Here is a 25,621-nt window from a genome sequence, read left to right as displayed (position 1 = left end):
TGGATTAAAATGAAAAAAATGCATTCTGTTCAGCAAACATGCATTCTGCATCGATAAGTAAGCTACTAATATTAATAGCCATGATTTTTATTTCAATTCTTCCCTATCCCAAAATATTTCTATCTGGGGAGATAATATAAATTAAACATATTAAACTGAAACAAACAAAGGTGGTTAGTGAGTAGAACTAATCAGCAATCATCTCATGTCAATAATTCATCACTTAATTTTTTTTAATTACATGGAAATTTTCTTTCAATTATCCAGGCTCAATAAAACGAACCTGTTTTATTTTTTCTCTGAAAAAAAAAAACAAAACAAAAAAAAACAACACTCTACACTGTATTTTTCTCTCATTTCTTTATTGTACAATACGTTACTTAATTCTTGAAAAACTCCCTCAGATACTAACTAAAGTCATATTGTACTTATAATTCATGAACATGTATCATTTGGTGCATCAAAGAACATAGCTCTACTTTGAGACTTTAAAGTTTAAAAATCAAAAAAGATTCCACAGTAATTTTAAACTGCTGTAATAATAATATTTAAATCAAGTAGTAGCAGCTAACACAATGGATTTTTTACTATTTTCAGTATAAGAACTAAAATCTCAAAGATTAGGCACTATTTGTGCTTTTTAAATATGAAAACATCTAGCAGACCTACCTTTATGAAACAAATCAGACAACCTAGAAGTGGATAGATCGGAATGGCTATGCAAAAGGTATAATGAAGAATAGCTGTAACTGTATATCCCATAAAGTAAGTTACTTCGGTGATTGCAATGCAAGCCAACGCTGTCTAAAGGGGGGGAAAATGAGAAAACAAGTGAAAAAGTGTTAGAAATTTTATACTCAGCATTAACTATGTTCTCAATCCTTAGTAAAACATGGAACCAGAGGTGATAATTAGCCAGGAAGCACCAGCACATTGGTACCAGTTGTTTTTAGCTGGCACCCGTGCCATGCAGTTGGTAAATGCTTCAATATCATCCCTTCATGGAATGGATGATGCAGAGACAAATACACAGATAATAAGATGCTGCCAGCTATCTACTTAAGTTCTGTGCTTAGAAAAGACACAGTAACATTTCTGAGTATAATCCTGAAAGAGTTCAGGACTCTTTTAAAAGTATAACCATGAACTTCAAATGAGTTACTATGAAAAGTTAGGATGAGATAATATAAAATGTGACTTACCACAGAATAGATAAATGACCAAAATTCTTTGGTATTTAAAATTTTTTTAAAAGTGAAAGAAGTAATATAAGTAAACAGAATAACTGATGGAACATAACCAATAAGACAAAATACCTGTAAAACAAAAAAGTGTAATTTTATATAAGAATATGAATAACTAGCAATATGTAGATATAAAACGCCAGCCGTATTAAAATACTAAGAAATAATTATTCTTCTAATTTTATTGCTCAACAAATCACTCCCTAAAATGATATTGTGATAGGAGTTACCATGGACATTTCACCTAAATCAATAAAACTCATGCTTTTAACTAATTAACACAATCCTGAATAATTTGTGTAAACTGTACACTATTTGCAGTTTTCTCTACCAAGTAAAATGCTATCTCTTATTTTATTATAAAAACAAGTATAACTGGTTACAACTTTACCTTTATCAACTGTTAGCTCCCATTTTAATATATAGCATTTAATGCACTTTGTAAATTTTAAGGAAAATATTTATTAATTTATAAGGCAGAAATTAATATGTAAGGTCAGTATGATCTCTGGAAAAACAGAGTTTACTTTCAGCAATCCCAACCTCACCTAGCTCTGTTTTCCTTTTCCCTCAGATGAATCATTCATATGAAAGTGTCTGGTAACAGTTATTTACATGTGAACATGAATGCGAATCATACTGTTTCTTAATATTTTAACCTATATTTTAAATTATGGAATAAAAGAGCTGCTTCTTTGTGAAATTATTTTTAGGCATGGAGAGAGACAGAGAAGACATTTTAAGAAAGCACTGCTTAAGTATTCCTGATTACACACAAGCAGGCAGCCTACATGAAAGGTCACCTCAGTGACAAAGAATTATTTTATAATGGTAGTAAGTTATTGTTTTTAAAAATTGCTTAAAGCAATATAAATTGCATTGGTTATAGGTGTCATATACAATAATTAAATAGAATCTGGTTCTACTGTCTGTAAAAAATATTAATTATCCAAATTACTTAACCAGCCAATTGTCAAATTTATTAAGAATTCATTTTTTTAAATAGCATTTTACTTATAAATGGTACAACTGAGGTTAACTTACCACAGAAAGGAATTTTACAGCATAAAAATATAGTCCATAGTGAAATGCAAATAAACTTCCTAGCATCAAAATAAGAACGACAAAAAATAAGGGAATATCAACAACAGCTTGTCCGATCCAATATGCAGAGGGCAAAAGACCTGAAAGTTTAAGTTGAGTATAAGCTTTGATCTAAAAAAAAAGGGGGGAGAGGGGGAAATTAATTATAATTTTAAACATTTTGCAAACAAAAAACTCTAGCTAATTATTGTAGAACTCTTAATTTTACAACAACAAAACACTAAGTCTATATTCTAGGTCTATAGGTAATAAAAGCCCTCCTTTACAGCTAAATATAAATTCCAGTTAGCCTTTAATTTTGATCATTATTTCTGAAGTGTAACAATTTAAATAAAGTTTTTCAGAATCATATTACAGCAGTGCTGCTAAGAAATAAAACTAAAATAGAACAAAAGGTGTCACTGGGATTATAACTGTACAACAGTAATTCTATATCACAGTAGTCAAAACATGATTGCATGTGAAAATCTGTGGAAATAGAAAAATATGTTTTAAAGAAGAAAACGACTCTTACTTTTAAAAACTAACTTTTCACAAAAACACTTATAAACTGCCAGGTACCCTCTCGATTTACATAGGGCTTTCAGCTTAAGCATGAAACTTTGTACAGATAATGCATTTAAAAGCCTCTTATAGACTCTAGTGTAGTACATAAATGTAAGTTGTTCATGCTAACACAAGTAAACAGCATTTTCATGAATACTAAGAATAACTTGAATGATCATATTCTTCTAAATCTCTAATACTCTCATTACTTAATTTGAAATTTTAAAAATCTTTTACAAATCCAAATTCCTAACAATTTTATTCAGTTAATTTCCATCATCTACAAAAACATCACTCCTAATAACTAAAAGTATTATATAAAAGAACTAGCCATAGAGTAAGGTAAGGGAAACATGGAAAATAACGTTTAGTTAGGGAAAAGAGGAAGAATGATAAACAATGGATCATTTTTATGTTCAATAAATTATAAGAACAAAAATATAAATTCCAACGTAAGTATAAAAATGTAAACCAAGTCAAATACAATTATTTTCAATAATCCAACTGAATGCTTTTGTTATTTATAATTGCAGGTGTGAATGTATACCTACTCTGGAAAACAGTTTGTCAATTTTTTATAAAATTAAACACACCATCACCATACAACATAGCCTTTACTTTTGAGCATTTATCCCAGAAAAATAAAAACTTACATTCACACAAAAATTTGTATGCAAATGTTCATAGCGGCTTAATTCATAATAGTCCAAAAATGGAAACAATCCAGATCCACACCATGGAACACTACCCAGCAATAAAAGGAACGAACACTGATACGTGCAAATTGGATGGCTCTTTAGGGAATTATGCTGAGTGAAAAAAGCCAATCCCAAAAGAAAGTATGCTGTGATTTCATTTATACATTCTTGAAATAGCGAAATCATAGAAATGGAGAATAGATTAGTGGTTGCCAGAGGTCAGGGAGGGGGTGGATGGGCGTGTGGGCTTGGAAAAGGTAACAGAAGGGAATCTTTGTGGTGACAGTACTGCTCTGTATCCTGATGCATCGATGTCAAGATCCTGGCTGTGCGATTGTACTATAATTTTGCAAGATGTTATACTGAGGTAAAGTGGATATGGGTACATAGGCTCCCACTGTATTATTTCTTACAACCTACAATCTACAATTACCGCAAAATAAAAATTTGAATTAAAAAACATTTAGGTTGAAACAAAAATGAGAAAAATGCAACTGTCTAATAAGTTTTATCTTTGAGGAGTGGAGATTATGGATGGCTTTTTTTTTATACTTTTCTATATTTTCTAAATTAGTAAAATGTATAACAGAAAAATCGAATATATTTTAAAAATATCTCTTGAAACTTATGTATTACTTTTACATGAGGCTTAATCTCATTATTAATCACACTGTATAAAGTAATTTAGATAAACTTGCTTCCAATGAACTAAAAAAAGAGATGAAGAGAATGAAAAATTCTGACTCGAGGAGTCAGAGAGACAATCTCAGGCTAGGGAAATTGTGGAAGGCTTTGAACTGCCAAAAGATCACCATCTGCCTGGATGGAGGACATCAAAAAGAGAAAGGAGCAGAAAAGAAGGTGAAAAAATACTAAAAAATCCTCTGTTCAATAAAAAGAATGAACACTGATGTGTGCAAATTGGATGAATCTCCAGGGAATTATGCTGACTGAGAAAAGCCAATCCCAAAAGAAAATATGCTGTGATTTTTTTTTTATCACATACAATTTTTCCTAGGCTCAGGTGATGACCATCGTTTATTTTACATCAATTAAGTGTCTTACACGATAAATACATTCTATTAAAGGTTAAAGGAGAGAGGCATTTTAGTGAACCAATTAAGAATAAAAGGATCATAGACAAGTGCCAGATCTTACTTAAACAAGAGGAGTCAACGTAGCTGGACACATTACATGAACACTCCCATCCTCCATTTCCTGACCTACACAGTGGGTAACATAAAACTTACCTCACCATGTTGTAAGGATTAAAAGATGTAACTTTTAAAGCACATGGCAAGGATTTGAGTGACAAATGATAGTTATTACCATTAAAAAATTATAATGAATGTATTTACACTCCATTTACTTACTTCTGAAATAATAATTATACATAAATCTCACACTCATGCAAAATAGGTTATTGTTTGAATGAAATTTCTTAGCAATCTACACCGGTAATTTTTTTAACTGTGTTATTACCTTATGATTCTCCGCATTTTCCATGGCGAAGTAAGGTGGCATTGCACTAACAATGATTCCAAGTAAAGCTGCTTGAAAATACAGCTCAATTTTAAAAACTATGTCTGTAATTTCCTGAAAGACAATCACAGAATAAGAAACAGAGCTGAGAAGCACTTTATATCATTTTAGTACCTTCTAAAAGACTATCAGAAACTCTGAAGAAACATGTTAGAACAATCATCTCAGTTGCAGTCTATAAGAAAAAACAGGTGCCAGAGTTAACAGGCAGTGAACTACAATATCAGCTTTGCTATCTCTTAAATAGCTATATGATCCTGAGCAAAGCACTCTACTTCCATTTTCTTATCTTTATCACAGAATGTGGCATATAAATTAAACTTCACCATTTAATTAAAAATTATAACTGCATGAAAAGCAGTTAACGCATTGACTAGTGGTCCCATGCAATGAGCACGATCATCTCAGAATGCCCTCTGATGCCTTCATTGGTTACCTGGACTCTAAGGCAGCTGGGATCTTTGAGCCCTACTTCCCTGCAATGGGATCAGCTGTACTTAGCTCAACTTCCTAGGGAATCCAACGCTGCTTCACCCCAGCAGGGGGACTATAACTTCCACAGGCTCCCAAGGTCCCTAGCTGTCCGAAGGGTCCAAGTACAGAGAGTAACCCTTTCCAGATAACTTCATAAACAGCTGGCGCCCCAAATGCAAACTACCCAAAACCAAGTGTACTGTATTACCCGCCGCACTGCATGGGTGTATCAGACGATACTCTCGTGGGACAGGGAAAGCACTCTGCACTAGAGGAGAACCTGCGCCATGTCCAGTGGACACCTGGCCTTGGCACATCCCTCCACAAGATGACGTGGGAACGGACTGCCTTCTGCATTTTTACAAATAAAGCTAATTCCTTAATTCATGCCATACAACACTGCAGAATTTCCCCCAAACTCTGGTACATTATTACAGTGGCTAAAACCAACAAATATGTAAGCTAAGTAGTACAAGAAATGGAGATTAATGAGACTACATTTGGATTCAATCACATAGAATCTGATGGGAGAAAAAAATGGAACATTAATAAGATTAGATTTATAAATAATGAGCTTTCAAAAGTCTCATTTCGTTCCCTCTGGTTTTAAAAAAATAATATGGTTATATGTCAATATAATGTAAGTTGCAAGATCTATTGTAATAGTTATGGATAAATAACAAATGTAGCAACATTATAAAAACATGTGGGAATTATAAATTTTGAACTGTGGTTACTTCGTGGAGCTAGAGAAGGAAACGAGATTGGGGAGGGGTACACTATGAATTTCGACTGTATCTTTAAAGTTTAAAAATATTTCTTAAAGTATAACAAAATATTAACATTTGAAACCTTTGAGTAGTAGATATACGGTTATTTTCTGTAGGCTTGAAACATTCTACAATTTAAAAAACCAGAAAGGATGATCAACAACTTTGATGATTTCAATACCACCTACGCACTGTTGACTCAAATATTTTATTTCCTATCCAGAAATCTCTCCAGATTCATACATCCAAATGCCTACTCCATTTGCACCAGGCACAAATGTCACAACTCAGCATGCTTAAAACTGAAATCAGTTATCTCCACTGCAGCAAAAGTCTCTCTTCCACTTATATTCTCAAAATTAGTGAATACTAATATGCACATTACCCAAAACTGTAAGAAATGATTCATTTCCTCTTTTCGCTTCACAAATGCAACAGTGATAAAGTATGCCACATATTTCTTTAACATCCTTTTCCCTCTGACACTATTATTACTGCCCCTGCATTAATTCAAACACTTGTCATCTCCTCTCATATAATCTATTTAGTAAAATATGTTACTAATATGATTTCTTTAAATTTCTTTCCACGATTCTCACAGAAATCCCTTCCCACCTTGGTGCCAGTTATCTTTTTAAAATGCAAATTTAATATTACTTTGTCCCCATGTCTAGCTATAGGTGTAACGAGAAGAGTACTAGATTAATCTTCTATGTGATTTCCATTGGAAGACGGCAAAAGATTATAGCAAAAAAAGTTTTAGGTGTAGATTATATAGTCATAGAAACAGAAAGTAGATTAGTGGTGAGCTGGGGATGAAGGTGGGGAGGATCAACTAATAGGTACAAGGGTTTCTGGGAAAGTGATGGAATATAAACTGATCATGGTAATGGCTGCAGAACTCTACAAACACAATAAAAAGCACTGACTTGTACATTTTAAATGGGTGAATTAGATAGTGTATGACTAAACTCAAAAGAGCTGTTAAAAAGCAGTACAGCAATAGAAAATAAAAAATGCTATTATAGAAATATATTTGTCCATTTATTTTTCAGTAGACAGAAAAAATCCATAAGGATTGAGAGAAAAATGTTGATTATTTTTTCCGGAGACTTAAGTTAATTTTCATTATTTATAATTCCATAGTCCTACCAAGAGGAAAAATAATTGTCTGGGTGACTTCTCAGGGTTTTTTCAATACCCCAGAATCCAGATTTCAGATGAACAATATTCGTTTTTAAATTATCTTAATTTTTCTATGATTAATATGAAAAATACTTATGCTTTACAAAAGTATCAGTACTAAGACAGAACCTCCTTGACCCTGAAGCAAACTAATACTGGGGACTCCTAAACCCAAAAGTAAACCATCCTCAACTCAAGCTTTAAGATTAGATATCTTAAAGATGAATCTCTTCAGATTTCATTTGTTATTACCACTTGGCTTTTAATACTTACTTTACATACAAACATGTATTTTAAGCTTGCTTACTTGAAAGAATGGGGTATTCCAGACCTCGATGCTTCCAGTCACATTTGAATGGTAAAGATAATAGTTGCTAATGATATTCATCAATACAGGTAAAGAATAAACCATAGTACTGTTGAAAACAGCTGTAAAAACATAGTCCTACAATTTAAAAAAGAGACATTACATACCATATGTAAATATAAATGGATATATTGTTGCTATGTACCAAGCTTTTCTCACCAACTAAGCTAATTGTCACTAACTGTACTGAAAGCTGGTCAACAGATCGTAGAAATAATACTCAATGATAAAGACAAACTGGTTTGGAATCTATAGATATTTTGATATTTTAAACAAAAACATAAAATAAAAATAAATTCCTTGTAGCTTTATCGGTCATCCACCAGAGCATAAAATATATCATAAAATAAACTCTGCTACTATTTTCAAAAGTAAATTTTATTTTCCAACTAAAATTGATCATATGAAGCCAAATCATATGATCGATTTTAGAGGGAATATCTTAATCTTTTATATTTGTTTATATCCATTACTCTTACCTTTTCTGAATGCATCACATTTAAAGCTGCGCTATGGGGAGCAGCAGATACATAGTCGCTGTCATTAAACATCGTCACCATTATGTTCTGGTTTGTGAAAAAGCTAATAAGATCACTGATATCTGAGTCTGGTATTAGAAAATAAGCAAATAATAAAGAATCAGTTTAAATGAGAGACAGACACAGGCTTTTAATAACATAAGAAAGAGCTCCCTCTTTTTAAAGAAAGTATCTTATCTTCATTAGCTAAGATGTGATTAAGAACGTGGGCTCTGGAGCCAGGCAGCCTGGATTCAAACCCAAGTCAACACGTACACAGGCCTTAGAACAGAACCTGACACAGGAACTGCAACTGCAAAAGTCAGCTGCTGCCACTGCTACTATTACTCACACTGAAATTTTATTGATAGTACGTGAAATCTGGTGGAATAGTGAGAATAAAAATTTATCTCGCAATTTTAAGTCACAAGATAACCTGTGGGCTCAGAAAGGTAGAAGCCAGGATATAAAGATAGGTAGCATCACTCCTTAAAGGATTTCAGTGTGCTTTGAATAGACAAGTTTTATAAACATGATTGCCTTAACTACCTTAAAATATTAAAACACATAATCAGGTCTCCAACTACATTCTCCAAATGCCTGGGCCAAGGGAAAAACTTTGAATCCTGTCTAAGGTTTAAATTCATACCAACATGCCTGATGAATGGAAACATTCCATTATCACAAAAGCCAGGATCTCAAAGGTGGGTCTGAAAAAAATCTAAACCAAGCAAAGGAAAACACTATCAGTAATTAAGCAGTATGGAAGGATGGATCAGACTCAGCACCAAGCCTCAGTGTCAGAGAGAATGGTGCTTTTAGTGACATTACATTTATTCCTAATCTAGTGCCTTAATTGATCTCTTATCCCCAGCTCAGTACCCTTGGGAAGAGAGCCATAACTGAAGGAACTGGATCACCCGTGATGCAAAAGGCTTTGCAAGGAGTATAAAATATCAACCAATCTATAAACACAGAAGCCAGTGATTCCTAAAGGAAACATAGCTTTATTTAGGATTAACAACAAGGCCTAGGAAAATATGGGATATGTATGTATGTAAGTAACTCTAGAAATACTAAAAAATAATAGAAGGGACAAAAACTTTGAAAATAACTCAAATTTCTGCAGATTAGTTGAGAATGAACTCAAAGCAGAAAGATTTGAAATACATGTACAATTCCCCAAAAACACAAAAACTGTCACAATATCTGAATAACAGTCTCCATGCAGTACTATATTTTAGCAACACAAAATGTATATTAAAACCCAAAACAAGAATGTTAATGAAAGAAACCGCGAAACATGACATTTTCTATTCAAACAATTTTCTATCACTAAATGCATTCTTCCTCCAAAAAAAATAAAACTTATATAGTAAACTGAGAACTAGATTTTAAGAGTGATGATTTAAGAGTAATTTATAATCACCCCTAACTATGATTATTTTAGCACTGGGCAAAGGTCTTCAGTTAACAGTGAATCAAAAGGAAAGATACTAGAATATAGGTAAAGTGCTAGGAGATGTTAAACCCCAAAGAGTTTTGAGTTTAGACAGGGTTGTATGAAATGCAACTTTCTAACGTACTTCAGCAAGAGAAGTAAATGAAACACCTTTTCTTTTGCTGTAAATTTGCCAGAGTTAGCTAACCTTGATTTTCTCTTCAAGAAACTTGGGACTACAACTATCTTTGCAGATGGGAGATGTTGTAGCAACTGATCATGTATAAATAAAATTTTGTATTAGGTTTTATTATTTTGAAAAGCAGAATCCTATGTCAGTTATTTTAACTTTGTTCTGACCCTTGCTCACGGCCATGTGTTTTTTAATTTTTTTTCATATTTAATAATTATGTAGTAAGAATAATGAATAGCAAATCCAAAAACATCCATTACAAATGTAATGCATTTGATTATAAGTATTTATATCTAAGATGACTTTTCTTAATTTTTCAGATAGTCCTTGAAGATTTAAACATATCTATTTATATACATAACTGCATAAATATTATAAGCTGTAACTTTCAAAAGAGGGTTTTTTCAACTTCTGTTTCTCTTGCTCATCCTAAACTTTGAGATGAAACACACCGCTCTGAGAATAATGTTTTTACTACTAAAAAAGAAAATTTTATAAGTAGTATAAATTAGACTATTTTAAAAAGCTGTCATTTATACTGAAACCAAAATTTCATTTCTGTAACATATTACTCAGCATTAATGAGTTTTATGTAATTTAGATTTGTGCAGAAAGAACATGCCTTTACCTTACATTTCTAAAATCCTTATCTCTGACCTATATTTACCCCTCATCCCCGTACCCCGACCAACACACATTCACAGACCTTCACACACTCTCACCAGTAGAATTTTGAAGAAGCAGACTTGTTTTGTATTTATGAGGCTTATCTCCAGGTTTTAGGAAATACAAGTCTGGAACGAGTTTGATGGGAACCACAGCATTTTTAAAAGAGTGATGCACCAAAAACATAAAAATCTGGACTGCAAAAAAAATTAAAAGGAGAAGCAACCTGAAAGACAAAAAATATATATATATATTTTTGCATATTTGACCACAGAATACTTTTTGTTATGGATTGAATGTCTGTGCCATCCTCCCCCCGCGGTTCAAACGTTGAAACCCCAACCCCCATGCGATAGTATTTGGAAATGAGGCCTATGGGAGGTAATCATGTTAGATGAGGTCACATTAGATTAGGAGAGGAACCTAATGATGGGATTAGTGCCCTAATAAGAGACACCAGAGAGTTTGCTCTCTCTTTTCCTGTGCATGCACAAATAGGTCATGTGAGCTACACAGCAAGATGGTGGCCCATCTGCAAGCCAGGAAGAGAACCCAGAACCCACCGTGCTGGTATTCTACTGTGACTTCTGGCCTCCAGAACTGTGTGAAAATAAATTTCTGTTACTCAAGCCATCCAGTCTATGTTATTTTGTAATGACAGCCCAAGCTAAATAAGGTATTTCTACTGTTTTTCAGGAAGTATTTTATGAGAGAAGTGTTTAATTAAATAAACTGAAACATGCTAATTTAAATAAATATTTTCCTTTCAGTAATGCTGACACATGACTATATCAGATACTTGACTGACATTTGATACTGAATAAATTTGGACAAAAAAGTAAGTGAATTCAGCATACTTCAACATATAACAAAACTCTTATTCTTGAATATTAAGTTTTATTTCTATCGCCATTTTGGATCTAACAACACATTAATGGTATATGAAAGTACTTAATATTAGTTCCAAATAATTCATTGTCTAGCGCCCCAAGGAAACCTAACTGAGAGGCAAAGCTAAGTGGAAAAGATGTCATTTAGATCCCAGTTCTACCAGCTATAAAGCCTCCTTTATATTTCAGTTTATTCATCTACTATAGAGGGATAAAACGTATTCTTCCCACTGTTTACCAATACATATTAGTAATAGACATAAAACAACTGTGAAATATATGGATGCAAAATAAAATTTAAATACAATGACAGTATTCAAAAATTATACAATTAGAGAATATTATTTTTCACTCCCTTATTTTATAAATAAGACAAAAAAATGCTAGTTTAAAAAAGGGTAAAGCTCTAATGGTATTCAATGAAATTACTATAAGCATAATTTTTTTTATGACATGTGAGGTTAGTTTTAATATTTCAAAACTACAAAGATTATTTACATGTCTACATTTTAAAAATTAAGATGATAAACCTGATTTTGTACCCTTAGGAAAGTCTCATCAGGCAGAAGAGCGGTCACACTTACACTGATCTCACTGATTTACTTTCGCGTTTCAGGGTGAGGAAGTGAAACTTTGCTGTTGTATACACCTGCTGTTTCCAAAGGCTCCTGGTGCTCATCAGAGAAGCCTTACTTTCGGAAAGAACGAGTAAGCTCTGCTCCATTTCATCAAAAGATTTGGAATCCATTTCTTCCTCTAGTGGCTGCTGAGTAAATACACTATAATCTATTTGTGAAAAAATAATAGAATTATGGTATAATAAAATTATGGTATATTTCTTAAAAAGATGAAAACTGTTCTGATGCAGGTAAATTTTTAAAAGGCACACATCTGGCAGTGACGTAAGGCAAATGGAACTCTCAAATACTTTGGCAACATTATTAAAACCAAACATACGCATAGCTTACTTACCACCCAGGAAATTCTCTATTAGGTATAAACCCAACAGAGATACGTATGTATGTTCACCAAAACATGTGTACAAGAATATTCTTAGCTAGCACCCTATCCAAAACAGCCACACTTCCTTTACAATCCACTCATCATTCAATAATTGGAATGGATATTTTTAAAATGTAAATCAAATGTTACTCCTTTGCTTTAAAACTCCTAATAGCTTCACATTGTACTAAAAAAAAAAAAAATTCTTTTCCAGTTATTCAGAGATGAAACATGATCTGGCCCTTTACTCACCCCTCTAACCTCACTCTGTACTACCTTCTCCTTGGCTCACTAAGCTCCAACCATGGTGGCCTTTTTTCTATCATCACAGATATCCAACTCGTTCCTCAATTAATTAACACCTTTGCAGTAGCAGTTCGCTTTCTCTGGAAAGCTCTGCAATAAAATCTTCACCTCAGATTGTTCTTGCCATCCAGGTCTCAGTTTAAATATAATCTCAATAGAGTCCTTGAAGATATAATCTGAGTTATCTGCCTCCCAAGACCACCCAATTATTTCCTTCATAATTCCTATCGCTATGAGTAAATATCTCAATTACTTAGTTACCTTTTTATTTCAGCCATTTCTTCTCCAAAATATATATGTCACATGCTTATATAATTATTTGTCTTAATCACCATCTTTCCAGTTCATTGCCTAAAATATTTTGGTAGTTTTGTTTTTACCTGCTTGGTCAATTTCTGCTTCAACTTCTAGCTTTAAGAATACATCTTCCAAAGTTGTCATGGAAACACCATAAGAAATAACACCTAAATTTGAATGAATGTCTAGAGCAGAAAATAAACCTGAAAGAAAAATATGAAAGCATGTTTATAGTTAAGTATACTATTATGAATTATTCTAAAATATCCTTTAAAAATATGATATGACTAAATTTGTTCTGCTAGCACAGTGGTTCTCAAACTTTTTTGTTCCAGGACCCTTTTAACAGTCTTATAAATTGCTAAGGACCCCAAGGAATATTTCTTTACAGAAAAATATCTATTAGATATTTTTCATATTATAAATTAAGAAATTTTACAGGCAGAATGATAGGTAGAGTACATTAAGCTGGCATAAGCACTTCAATCCAGGTGATGATTGATTCCTTTATATTTATCATAAATAATTAACAAAAATTTTCTAATTGAGATAAATGCTATGGGAACTCTGTACAACATACATACATCAGTAATATCCTTCTGGTTATTAAAAGATCCCTAAACAGATAAATGAGACTGAGTTTGAGTTCCTCATTATAAAGCAGAAAACTAATGCCACAATTAAAATAACTCAAGGGTTTACCATGTAATCATGTAATTCATTACAGAATCATGAAACTGGAGAACTGTTATAAACTATTATAGATATATGTATGTGTATGTATATATGTATATATACACATATACATATACATACACATATACATATACACACACACACACACACACACACACACACACACACACACAAAACAAATCTTATTCTCAGGAGGCCTACAAGGGAATGGAGCAATTTCTTCTTTCCTGACAACAAAGCAAACACAATTATTTACTTAACACATTAATTACAGTTTCTTGCATGCTGTTTATAAAAAAAAGAAATATGTTAGCTTGCAGCATTTCTGACTGTCTAAAGCAAAACAAAGCAAAAGTAGAATATTAATTGGCCACCTGGGAGCATGTAAACAACACGCAGAAAAGTAAACAACGTAAATCAAGAAAACCTACTCCCAATGCAAGATCCTGATTCAACAGCCAAGAAACTGAAAGTAAGTAATACCTGAAAATTTGTCCATGTCCTTGAAAGGCAAGCTATACACAAGCTGTTGGTCATTCTGTTGTAATAAAGTAGCTCCAGGTATATGTTGTTTAACCAGAGAAGACAGAGATTCTGTGGCACAGTATCTGTCTATGTACATGCTAAAGAAAACCAAAAATCATAATTTTTTATGATTATTCAGTAAACAACCAAAAGTAAATTCTGAATGCTTTAAGTTAAAGTGAGTGCCGTGATTATGGTCAAAGCGCATGATGGCAAGCCATAAATATAACAACAGCAGATCATGAACATAAAAAAGAATAAAGCCAATAAAGAAAGAATTGATACCTCAGGCGGTAGCCAATCCCCCATTTACTTTTGAGAAACAATGAAGAACCAACACATTTCAACATTCCTTGTGATATGACAGCTTTCCTATCTGCAAACAGAGATTTACATTTCAATTTTTAAGTTAGTAACAGCATTAATAACTGGCATTTATATTTTATGGATTACCATATGAGACACCAATGTATTAGCTCACTGAATTATCACAACATCCTTATCAGGAAGGCACTAGATTATCATCACCTGTATTTCAGATGACAACAGCGAAGCAATGACAAAATATACAGGTTGCCCACTTGTCATATAGCTATAAAATGACAAAGCCAGGAATTATACCCAGGCAGAATAACTCTAGAGTCTATTTTCCTAATATTGCTCCAAATACCTCAGACTTTTCCTAAAAGACTTACTAACACAAGCACTTTCACCATTTCCTTTATAACCAAAGATAAAAAGTAACAAAAATAAAATGTTTGTTGTTTTTTTAAACAGATACTACTGAAAAAAATGACAGACATGCCCAATTTATTTAGATTATAATACAGAAAGTTACTCTAGAATTTCAAACTCTTAGATCTTGTCACAGTTATTAAAAATCATTTGTTGACTTAAACCTGAATTTTTTATACATGTGTCTATGTTTAGAATTGTGCAGAGAACAGTTAACACAGCGGGCCTGAGACTATTAATCTCAGAAAGGCCTGCTTACAAGGATGACCCTTGACAGGTGTCTAGAGACCTAGATTTTAAGAGTGTTCTCACCATTCCTAGAACAGATAAGGGTCACCATTCCTAGAACAGATAAGGGTAGCTCAATGTACTTAAACTGTACAAACAATTTAGATTATACTTACTTTGTTTTGTCTGGGAGTCTGAAATTTTGGTATATGTTAGGCAGAGGGTGCCTATATGACCAGTGCCGAATGAAAACCCTGGGCACTGCGTCTCTAATGAGCTTCCCTAGTAGACAACATTTCACATGTGTGTTAATAATTCATTGCTGGAGAAATGAAGCACATCCAGCCTGGTTCCACTGGGAGAGGATTCTTGGAAGCTTGTGTCTGGTTTCCTCCAAACTTTGTCTTATGTGCCTTTTCCCTTTGCTTACTTTGCTCTGTACTTGTCAGTTTCACAGTAAAAACTGATATCCATGAGTGTGACTATGCTGAGTCCTATGAGTTCTCCTAGCAATGATGGAACTTTGAGTAGTCTGAGGGCCTCCACAATACAAAAATACGTAATTTTAAAACATTTTAAAACCTTTTTTGTTAAAAACATCAGCTTCTTTATTCCTGAGGATTCAGCATCTCTTATGTCCAATCTCCCATTTGGCCTGATGACCTTATCCTTCAAAATTAAAGTACAAATCTCACCAGCAAGAATATCAGCTTCATCCATGAAATGAGTACTAAACACTGTCACCCGATTAGATTTTCTGTATTTTAGAAGATTCCAAACAATATGACGAGAACAGGGGTCCATTCCAGCTGTTGGTTCATCTAGTAATAATATCTGTGTAAAAAGGAGTAAGAAATGCAGAGAATCCTCAGGAAAACTAAAATATATAAAATTTATGTGAACTGAAAAGCTTCCTCATTTCAAGTTATTATTTGCAATCCAAAATCTATTAGATCTGAGTTTTTCACTCCTATGTGAGCACAGATTTTAAAAATGAACAGTTTGGCATGTGAATACTTTCCTTAGTTTAATTATAAAAGGCTAATGTCTATAATATACAAGCGTAATAACAACCATATAAATAAACTAAAAAACCAAAACATTAAGTATACTGCTTTCATCTGCACAATTAAATTTTGTAAATATAACAACTGCTTGTTAGAGAAGTATGTCCTATATTTCTTCAAGGGAATCAATTTGTTTTAAGATTATTTATTTCAAAAACAGCCAGAGTCATCCCCCAGCTGCAGCAGCAAGGGGGAAAGTGTCAGGACAGTAGGGACCAGTGGGGGCTCCTAGCTGCAGGCATGTACCTATCAGTTTTCTAGCACTTTGCAAAACATTGTATCAGCTGGTTCTCTGTTTTACAGAACAAAGAACAGGGCAAAAGAGACACATACAAAATTAAATCAGCAAGACAATGAAAAACTGAACTATTCTTTTTTGTTCTCTTGAAGTTTATTATGAACTATTCTATCTTAAAATATTAAGAACTATATAGAAAACTATAGAGAATAATAAAACAACACTGTTATAGCCACCACTATAACTTAATACAATATATTTTTGGACATATTTTCTTCAGATCATTTTTTTAAGAAATAAAACACTGCATATATAACCAAAGGCCGTCCTTTCCACTCTTCCTAGAGATGACTGCTCTCATAAAGATGTTACCTTTCTAACTTCAGTTTTGAAACCTTACTATTTACTATTTACTATTATAAAACACAACATATAGTGTTTTATGTATGTTTAAAGTTTACAAAATGTGTGTACATATATCTTTCTACAACCTGTTTTTTATTCAACATAATTTAAAATTATCTCATCGGTGACACTATTTGTTTACCTTTGGATTCCCAAGAACAGCAATTCCTAAAGACAGTTTTCTCTTTTGACCACCGCTTAACTTTTTAGCCTGATTATCTTTGATAGCTTGCATGTCTAAATCCAGTAAAACCTTCTGCACCTGTAAAAGCAAAGCGTGAACAATGTCATTTTTTAAACCACACCATTTACATAATCATCAATATTAGTTCTTAAATGTTCCAGTTTTAATATCAACTTTAAAAATGTTCTTTTAGTGAAGAATTTAATTTTGACATATATTCAAACATTATTTTTAAATAAGAGATAAAAAGATTCCTGATAGAAAGATCTGTTTTACTTTTGTGTGACTTCCTCGGGAGTGGGGAAGGGATCAGTGTGAAGGCTCTGTGTGTTGAGGGGGAAGGGGAAATGTGAAAAGAAAGGAAGAAAAGAAACACCTATATTGACAGACTAGTATCTTTCAGATGAAACAAGGATATTTTTATATGTGTAAAAACTTTGACTCAAACTTCTAATTCTTTGTAATGATTATCTGTTTAATGACTCAGAACAGGTTTTATATTTAGATTTTCAAGCATATTTTTATTATAAAAGGTATTACAAAAGGCTATTAATTTACAGGAAATAAACATAAAGATTTCAATATGAATAACATACTTCTTGTATTATATTATTAGCTGGTATTCCTTTGATTGAAGCCAAAATGGATAAGTTTTCTTCTACTGTCAAAACATCAAAGTGAATATCTAACTGTGGACAAATTCCGATCATTTTTCTTGCTTCAAACATTTCGTCTATTTCTGAAACATTGTGTCCATATATAGATGCAAACCCTAAAACCAAAATATATATTTAAATTTATATTAAATATATTAAGTATTAAAAAGTTTACATGCTTTAATACATACTAATAATTCAGTTACTTGTATGTAATAAGACATATAAGGTAAGAATTAACATAAATTTGGAAGCTACAACCCACCCTCATTGCCATACTACTGGTTATTTGCTTCCACTTATATTCCAACTTCATTTCCTCCCATTTTCAGGACATATTACATAGTGGAAAGAGCAAGGAACCAGAAGCCTAACTCGTGCATTATTTACACTTATATTTCAGTAACAATTTTCCTTCATTTCCAGGCCTTATGCAATAGTGAAGAGAACAATGATAAAAATATTCTCAATTAGAGTGTGATCTTGAAAAAAATCACTTAATCTGAATTCCAGCTTTTCTCTTACATAAACTGAATACTAATATATGCCACTTAAGAACTATTAAATCAACGTGGCAAGGTATGAGAACCGCAACAAAAATCATACATTCTTATACAAATGTTAAGATACTGATAACTACCATCAAAGAGTAACACAATTATGGATAAACAAACAAACAAAAAAATCAAACTAATTCTAAATGTTAAACTATATTTAAAAAGATGTAGATTCAAAACATAGAAATACAGCCCTTTCTTAAAGTAAAATATTATACTGCCACTCTGTCTGGTTATTGTGAAAATATGAAATTGCCACACTGAATTCTCACCTACAGGGCAATCAATGTAACAATTATATGTTTGAGGTTTTAGGTACTGTTCTTAAAATTTTATTTTAGATGACAGTATTGACAAGTATCATTCTTTCTTTCTGAAAATAGAGAAAATAGAAATCTCTATTTTCTTACCTGAAATGTCTACAGGTCTCATTTAATATTCAATTAATTATTGATTTATCCTTTCTTGAAAATAAAAAATAAACACACATGCAAAATATCTGATAAAATAGGTACAAAATTAGTTCCTTTTTACTTAATTAACATGATTGAGTTATTTATTTTCTATCGAAAAACAAATGTGTGTAATCGAAAAAAGAAAAAACACCTTTATAGACACAGAAGTTGGTCCTAAGTCATTGACAAAAATCAATCAGTACATATTTCAAGGGTATATTGTGATACTTTAGTTAATAACAATAAAACAGGTAGGAGATTTTTTAAGTCAGAAAATTCTCACCATCAGAAGGTGGGCATAGTCCACAAAGAATATTCATCAGTGTACTCTTTCCTGTTCCACTGTGGCCAAGTAGTGCAGTAATCTGACCCTCAAAAATGTCAAATGACAAATCTAGTTCAGGGAAGGAGAAGATTCAAATATAATTTTTATTTTTGTTGTGCTATACAAGATAATTCATAATACTTGAGCAATCTTCAAATAAATCAATAAATTTAAAGTCAGATTTAAAATTACTAGCATACTTAACATAATATTTAGTATTATGAAATAATAGTAATTCTTTAGTAATTCTATAGTCAGGGGAATGAACAATAAGAATAGTAATAAATATAAACGGGTTTTTTTGTTACACTAACAGATTTAGAGAGTGCACAAAATTCCCAAAATATTCCACTTTTAGGAATTTCCAAGGGAATTAAAACAGAGAAACAGACAAAAGTTTGTTCCCAAGGGTATTTATAGACATGGTAAATGTAGTGGCAAAAAACTAGAAGTTAATCAACAGCACGGGAATGGCTAAGTAAATGCTTAAAAGGTTCAATTTAAATAAAAGAAAAATGGAATAAAGAAATATCATTGGTTGATTTGTCAGTGATTAAAGGAAGACAAGAGACAGGGATATGAAAACCCAGCTTCAAATAACCATAGCCCTTGATTTGATGAAGGTGATCTAGGATTTAGTACCTTACAGCTGCAGGCCAGAAGTAAAAATAAATCCTCTCTGGAAAATTACATTATCCAGGGCATCAAATAATCTCTACAATTATTCATATACAATATGTAGCGCACAGCCGAAAATAATCAGGCAGGAGAAAGATAAGACCAAATAGCAATAGAAAAGACAGGCTATAGAAACAAACCTAGAGGAGATGTAGATATTGTTGGCACCATATAACAAGATTTAAAAATCATTATGCTATCATGTTCACAAGAGAATGTTGGCAAAGAACTAAAAACTATATAAAAGAACCAAAAACTATATAAAAGAACCAAAGGGAAAGACAAAAACTTAAAAGATAAGTGAAAAAGATTTCAAGAGACAGTTTATCAGTAGATGAGACATGACTATAGAAAAATTAGTGAAGAACAAGTGAAGTCACATGAAAATACCTAGACTAGTGCACAGAGAGACAAATGTATAAAAATTCAGGAAAAAGAATAAAAGACAAATGGGATAAAATGAAAAGTCATAGCATATAATAAACCTAGAGAGAGAAAAGAAAAAAGCAGCAATATTGAAAAAAATGGTTGAGGATTTTCTAAAGCAGAAGATAGACATCAAGATACAGATTCAAGAAGCACTATACAACCAAAGCAGAATGTAAATGCAAACAAACAAACCAGCAAGCCGTATTTCAGTAAAACTGCTGAAAATCAAAATCAACAGAAAGATCTTAGATCAACAGCCTTAGTTATTGATACTGGGTAAATACAAATTATAACCATGTTAACATTTAATTATACGTTACCAGAATAGCTAAAGTTAAAAGAACTGAAAATATCAAAGGTTGGTGAGGATGTGGAGCAACTGGAACTTCATACATTACTGGTCACAGTGAAAAAGGGCAGCAACTTTAGAAAACTGTTCAAAGTAGTTACTTAGACATAATACTGAGTGAAAGATGTCAGACATTAAAGAGAACATTCTATATGACTCCACTGATAGAAAATTCAAGAATAGGAAAAACTAATTCACAGTGATTGAGCTCAGAATAGTGACTATATCTGGGGGAGGATGGTATTGATTGCAAAGGGACATAAGAAAACTTTTAGAATGCTAGAAATGTTCTCTCTCTTTACCTGTGTAGTGGTTATAGGGCTGCATATATCTGTAAAAGATTTGAGCTGTACCTTTAAGACCTGTGTATTCTAAAACTGTAAGTTATAATGCAAGAAAATTAAAAAGTTAAAAATGTCCAACCAAATAGGCAAGAGGTAAAGAAAAACACATAGGACAGGTGAGACAAACAGTAACGAAGTAATAAGATAGAGGACTAAAATTCAAATATAGAAATAATCTCATTAAATGCAAATAGAGTAAATATTCCAACTAGAAGAAAAAGATTTTCAGACCAGATTTTGAAACTACAATAACTATACAGATGTACTAGAGACACCTTCGAAAACAGACTGAAAGAAAAAGGGTGGGAAAACTTGTATCATGTACTCACTAGCCTAAAGGAAGATATAACTCTATATATATCTAATTGCATGGTCTGAAAAATATGTAAAGGAAAACAATGACAGAAGTACAAAGAAAAAAGACAAATTCACAATCATAATATCACAATAGACAAATTCATAATTGAAGATTCTCATTTTTCTCTCTCCATAAATGACAGAAACACTCCTACAAAAAATAAATCAATAAACAGACGATTTCAAAAACAAAATTAACCAACTTGACCTGATATGAAATACAATATACAACAACTGCAGAATATGTTTCATATAGTACACACAGAACATGCACAAAAATTAACCATATGCTGGGCCATCAAATGTCAATAAATTTCAAAAGGCTAAAATGAATCATAAAACTATGTTCTCTGACTACAGAGGAATTAAGTTAGAAATCTAAAACAAAAAGAGAAATCACCATATAGTTAAAAATCAAAACATAAATAATTCACACAAAGAAAAAAAATCAGTTAAAATTAGAAATATTTAAAACTGAATAACAAAAACCTGTCACGACTTGTATGCTGCAGCCAAAGCCATGCTTAGATGAAAATTTATATATTTAAAATGCATCATTATAAAATGATCTATGTATCTATCTCAAGAATTTAGGAGGAAAATATTTAAATGTAGAAGTAGAAACAAGAAAATAATAGAAAAAATTCAAAAACTAGAAAACAAATACATAATAGGGAGAGTCAGCAAAGCTAAAAGTTGGTTCTTTAAAGTTTTTTTTAACTGATAAACTCCTGCTAAAAAAAGAAAAAAGTACAAATAACAAATATCAGAAATAAAAATGGGGAGATCACTATGGATCCTACAGACCTTAATATGAAAATACTTTAAAAAAGCTTTTGGCAAAAAAAAATGAAAATAATAAAATGAAAGCTATTTAGAAAAGTCAGTATGTTAGGCAAATGGTTCTCGAGAAGGGGAGGGGGGTTAATATTCCTCCTCCATGCCCCACCCACCTATGGGGACATTTGACAAGGCCTGAAGTCAGTGTTGGCTGTCACAACTGGGGAAGAGGGAGGCTGCTATGAGTATAATAGGTAGAGACCAGGGATGCTGCTTGTGATGGTTAATTTTACATGCCAGTATAGCTAAAGCTATGACACCCAGTTGTTTGGTCAAACACTAGAGTAAATGTTGCTGTGAAATATTTTGTAGATGTGATTAACATCTACAATCAGCTGACTTTAAGTAAAGGAGATTACTTACAATAATACCTGTGAACTTCATCCAATCAGTTGAAGGTCGGAAGAGCCAAAACTGAGGTTTTCCAAAAAAGGAATTTTGCCTCAATATTGTCACATAGATTTCCTCTGAAATCTGCCCGAGTTTTCAGCCTGCCTGACGGCCCTATGAATTTTGGACTCAAGACTGCAATTTCAACTCTTAGCTGAGTTTCCAGGCTGCCAGCCTGCCCTACAGATTTCAGGCCTGCCAGGCACCACAATCATGTGAACTAATTTCTTAAAAATAATCCCTCTTCCCTTCTGCCCCCTCCCCTCCTGCTCACTCACTCTATGTATGTGTGTATACATGTAATTATACAGTCTATTGGTTCCGAAGAACCCTGACTGACACACTGCTATATATTCTACAGTTCTCAGGACAGCCCCCCACAAAAAAGAATGATCACTCACAAAATGTCAGTAGTGCTGAGGTTGAGAAATTGTGTTAGGCCAAAAGAAAAAAAGTAACTAATATATATACACATGCATAATAATAAAATGAAAAAGGATGCAGACTTGTTCAAATAGTTGAATATTTTTCACTTTAATAGATATTACTTTTTACTTTCACTGGTTTTATCATGGATACTTATCACATAAATAAATGAAAGTATCCCTAGAGAAAAAAAGAAAAAATTGTGGTGAAGAAGTTTAAATTCCCGAAGAAGTATGCAAATTGTTTTTCCATTTGTACTTTAATACTATGTAATGAATACCAGGAGAGCTACTTACTTCTCAAAGCCTCCACATTTTCACCTTTCTTTCTGTATGTCTTCTGAATACCACTGATTCTGAAAAACACCATTTTCTACTTTAAGAATTAAAGCAATTTATAAATGTGTGTGTTTCCATGTATAATATTATCAAATGTGTCATATTTTATAGAAATAATAAGTACCTTCCTTAAAGACAACCACAGAGCTGACAATAATTATAAAAGTATTTTTTTTAAGTACAAGAGAAAAATATAGTACTCTTCTCCATTTTAAATGTCATTCATTCATTTTCTATGAGCAGCCTACTTCTAATAACAAAGTGAGGCATGTGACTCAAGCAATGTATAGATTACTTTTCATTTTTGATATTTTTCTGTTTGCAATTAATAAAATACTTGTTATATTAGTTAAGGGAGATTAAAAACAAAATACTATTTCACGTTAGCACACATTTCAAACTATCCATAAATGCGAAGTGATTTTCTCATTCTGCTTTAAATGTTTTACATAATTTTTTAAACCGGTAATGGTTTTAATAACCAGTTTGAATTTTACCGTTGAGAAGGCAGACCACTGGCCTCCCTAGTTTTTATACATTTTTCTTAAATTTATAAAACAAATTATACTTCACATTTTCTTTCACTTTTCTCTTTCTCATTACCTTTAAATTTGATTCTGACTGATTTAACAAGGCATAGTGATTAATTTCTTAGAAAATTAAACTGATATTCTAATTATGTGTCACAATACCTAAAGCTCTATAAAATTAACGGACAGTTTAATGTGTTGTATAACTTACACAATGTATCCTGAATAAAATTATAAAGTTAACATTTGCTGTTTTAATCTACACAATGGAGAAAGTTTAAAACAGCTCGCCTGTGTAAACATTAGATTTTATCAAAAATGATTCAATGAAACATAAAATTTCAAACCTAGCAGCAACCTTATTCTAAATGGTTGCAAAGAAAGTAAAAGAGAAGTAGCCCTCAATACTGTGTTTAAAAAGTCAGGAAATGTGTATCAAATCTCCAAAGATATCATACTCACATACATCATTTAAAAGACAGGATTTAAATGTGGCATATTCCATCAGCAGTTCTTATATCTAAATTGTCAAAGATTAAATCATACCTTATAGCTTCTTTTCCTACAAATTCTGAAGAAACAGGCTCAACAATTTCACTAAAACTTATATTCCCATTAACATTGCCCTCTGATAACTCCTTATAATTTCTTTTGTTCTTGGACCAATATGATGGCTTCAGAAAATATAAAGATGATCTCCGTAAGCCAAATTCCCCTGAAAAATTTAAAAAAAAAAACTAGTTATCATAAAAAATTATTTCTGAAAATGAGTTTTTAAATAATAAAGGCAGTATGAGAAACATAACAACCTAGATCTAAAATTTAGACATAAAATTCTAAATGAATATTGTATAAAAAAATAAGTTTTATTGACAAATAACTCAGTCCATAAATAGTTTCAGAGTTGCTGAGAGTGCACAGGAATGTGAAGGTGAGTAAAGCACGTTTTCTGCCCTAAAAGAACTTACATATTTATGACTACGCACATATACCAAGTGGCTAAAACACAATACAGAACATGAGGCACGTCATGCTTAATACTACTAAGAGTTCAGAAAAGTTTCTATCTGGATGGGGAGATATCCTGAAGGCAAGAATGAATATCGTGTTAGATAGTCTTTAAAAATAGGCAGTATTTAGAAAAATGAAAATAGTTGATAGAAAAGACTTTTTAGAATTAGGATAATAACACAGAAACGGGACAGATATAGGAGACTTAGATATGGTAGACAGCAATCGTTGCCCACATAACATGTACCCATTTTCCCTTCTTCCTCTGGAAAAAAAGACACTCCCCATTTTTTAATACCCACTCTTCTCCTAGATGGCCACATGTTTCAAGGGATCTGATCCCAATTTCATAGATTCTAACTGATCTAATTAGTCTTTGGGATGCGTGGGTGACAGTATTGCTTCAGCTATAAGCAAATAACCAAGCAAACAGAAGCAAAGGGCTTAGTTCAGGAAAAGGTCCCCTTTCCCTCTAACTGGACATGAACAAAGACGCATAATAACACCCTGCAGCCATGAGGAGAGCAAATCTGCCAGACTCTGAGATAATAGATGGCAAAAGCATAGAAAAAGTAGGTCCCTGATGACCCAGTTGAGCACATCAACCAACTTAAA

General features: G+C 32.4%; 1 protein-coding gene across 3 annotated transcripts in view; it reads right to left on the bottom strand.

The window, feature by feature from the left end:
- ABCA5 (ATP binding cassette subfamily A member 5) overlaps positions 1–25,621 on the bottom strand; it is a 58,333-nt gene that overhangs the window by 17,095 nt on the left and 15,617 nt on the right. For all 3 annotated transcript variants that reach the window (XM_011370408.2, XM_011370407.2, XM_023536742.1), the window contains 17 exons: positions 24,542–24,710; positions 23,424–23,482; positions 19,273–19,383; positions 17,918–18,093; positions 17,280–17,399; positions 16,123–16,261; positions 14,750–14,840; positions 14,423–14,562; positions 13,327–13,446; positions 12,223–12,424; positions 10,805–10,974; positions 8,410–8,537; positions 7,871–8,008; positions 5,075–5,188; positions 2,289–2,459; positions 1,203–1,316; positions 670–804 (listed from right to left, as the gene is read on the bottom strand). In XM_011370408.2, coding sequence (XP_011368710.1) covers positions 670–804; positions 1,203–1,316; positions 2,289–2,459; positions 5,075–5,188; positions 7,871–8,008; positions 8,410–8,537; positions 10,805–10,974; positions 12,223–12,424; positions 13,327–13,446; positions 14,423–14,562; positions 14,750–14,840; positions 16,123–16,261; positions 17,280–17,399; positions 17,918–18,093; positions 19,273–19,383; positions 23,424–23,482; positions 24,542–24,710 — 2,297 coding nt within the window. The remainder of the gene's footprint in view (positions 1–669; positions 805–1,202; positions 1,317–2,288; positions 2,460–5,074; positions 5,189–7,870; positions 8,009–8,409; positions 8,538–10,804; positions 10,975–12,222; positions 12,425–13,326; positions 13,447–14,422; positions 14,563–14,749; positions 14,841–16,122; positions 16,262–17,279; positions 17,400–17,917; positions 18,094–19,272; positions 19,384–23,423; positions 23,483–24,541; positions 24,711–25,621) is intronic.

The sequence above is a fragment of the Pteropus vampyrus genome, unplaced genomic scaffold (genome assembly GCF_000151845.1).
Source record: "Pteropus vampyrus isolate Shadow unplaced genomic scaffold, Pvam_2.0 Scaffold169, whole genome shotgun sequence".
In the NCBI taxonomy this organism is placed as follows: Eukaryota; Metazoa; Chordata; class Mammalia; order Chiroptera; family Pteropodidae; genus Pteropus; species Pteropus vampyrus.
This window is presented reverse-complemented; position numbering and strand designations above follow the sequence as displayed.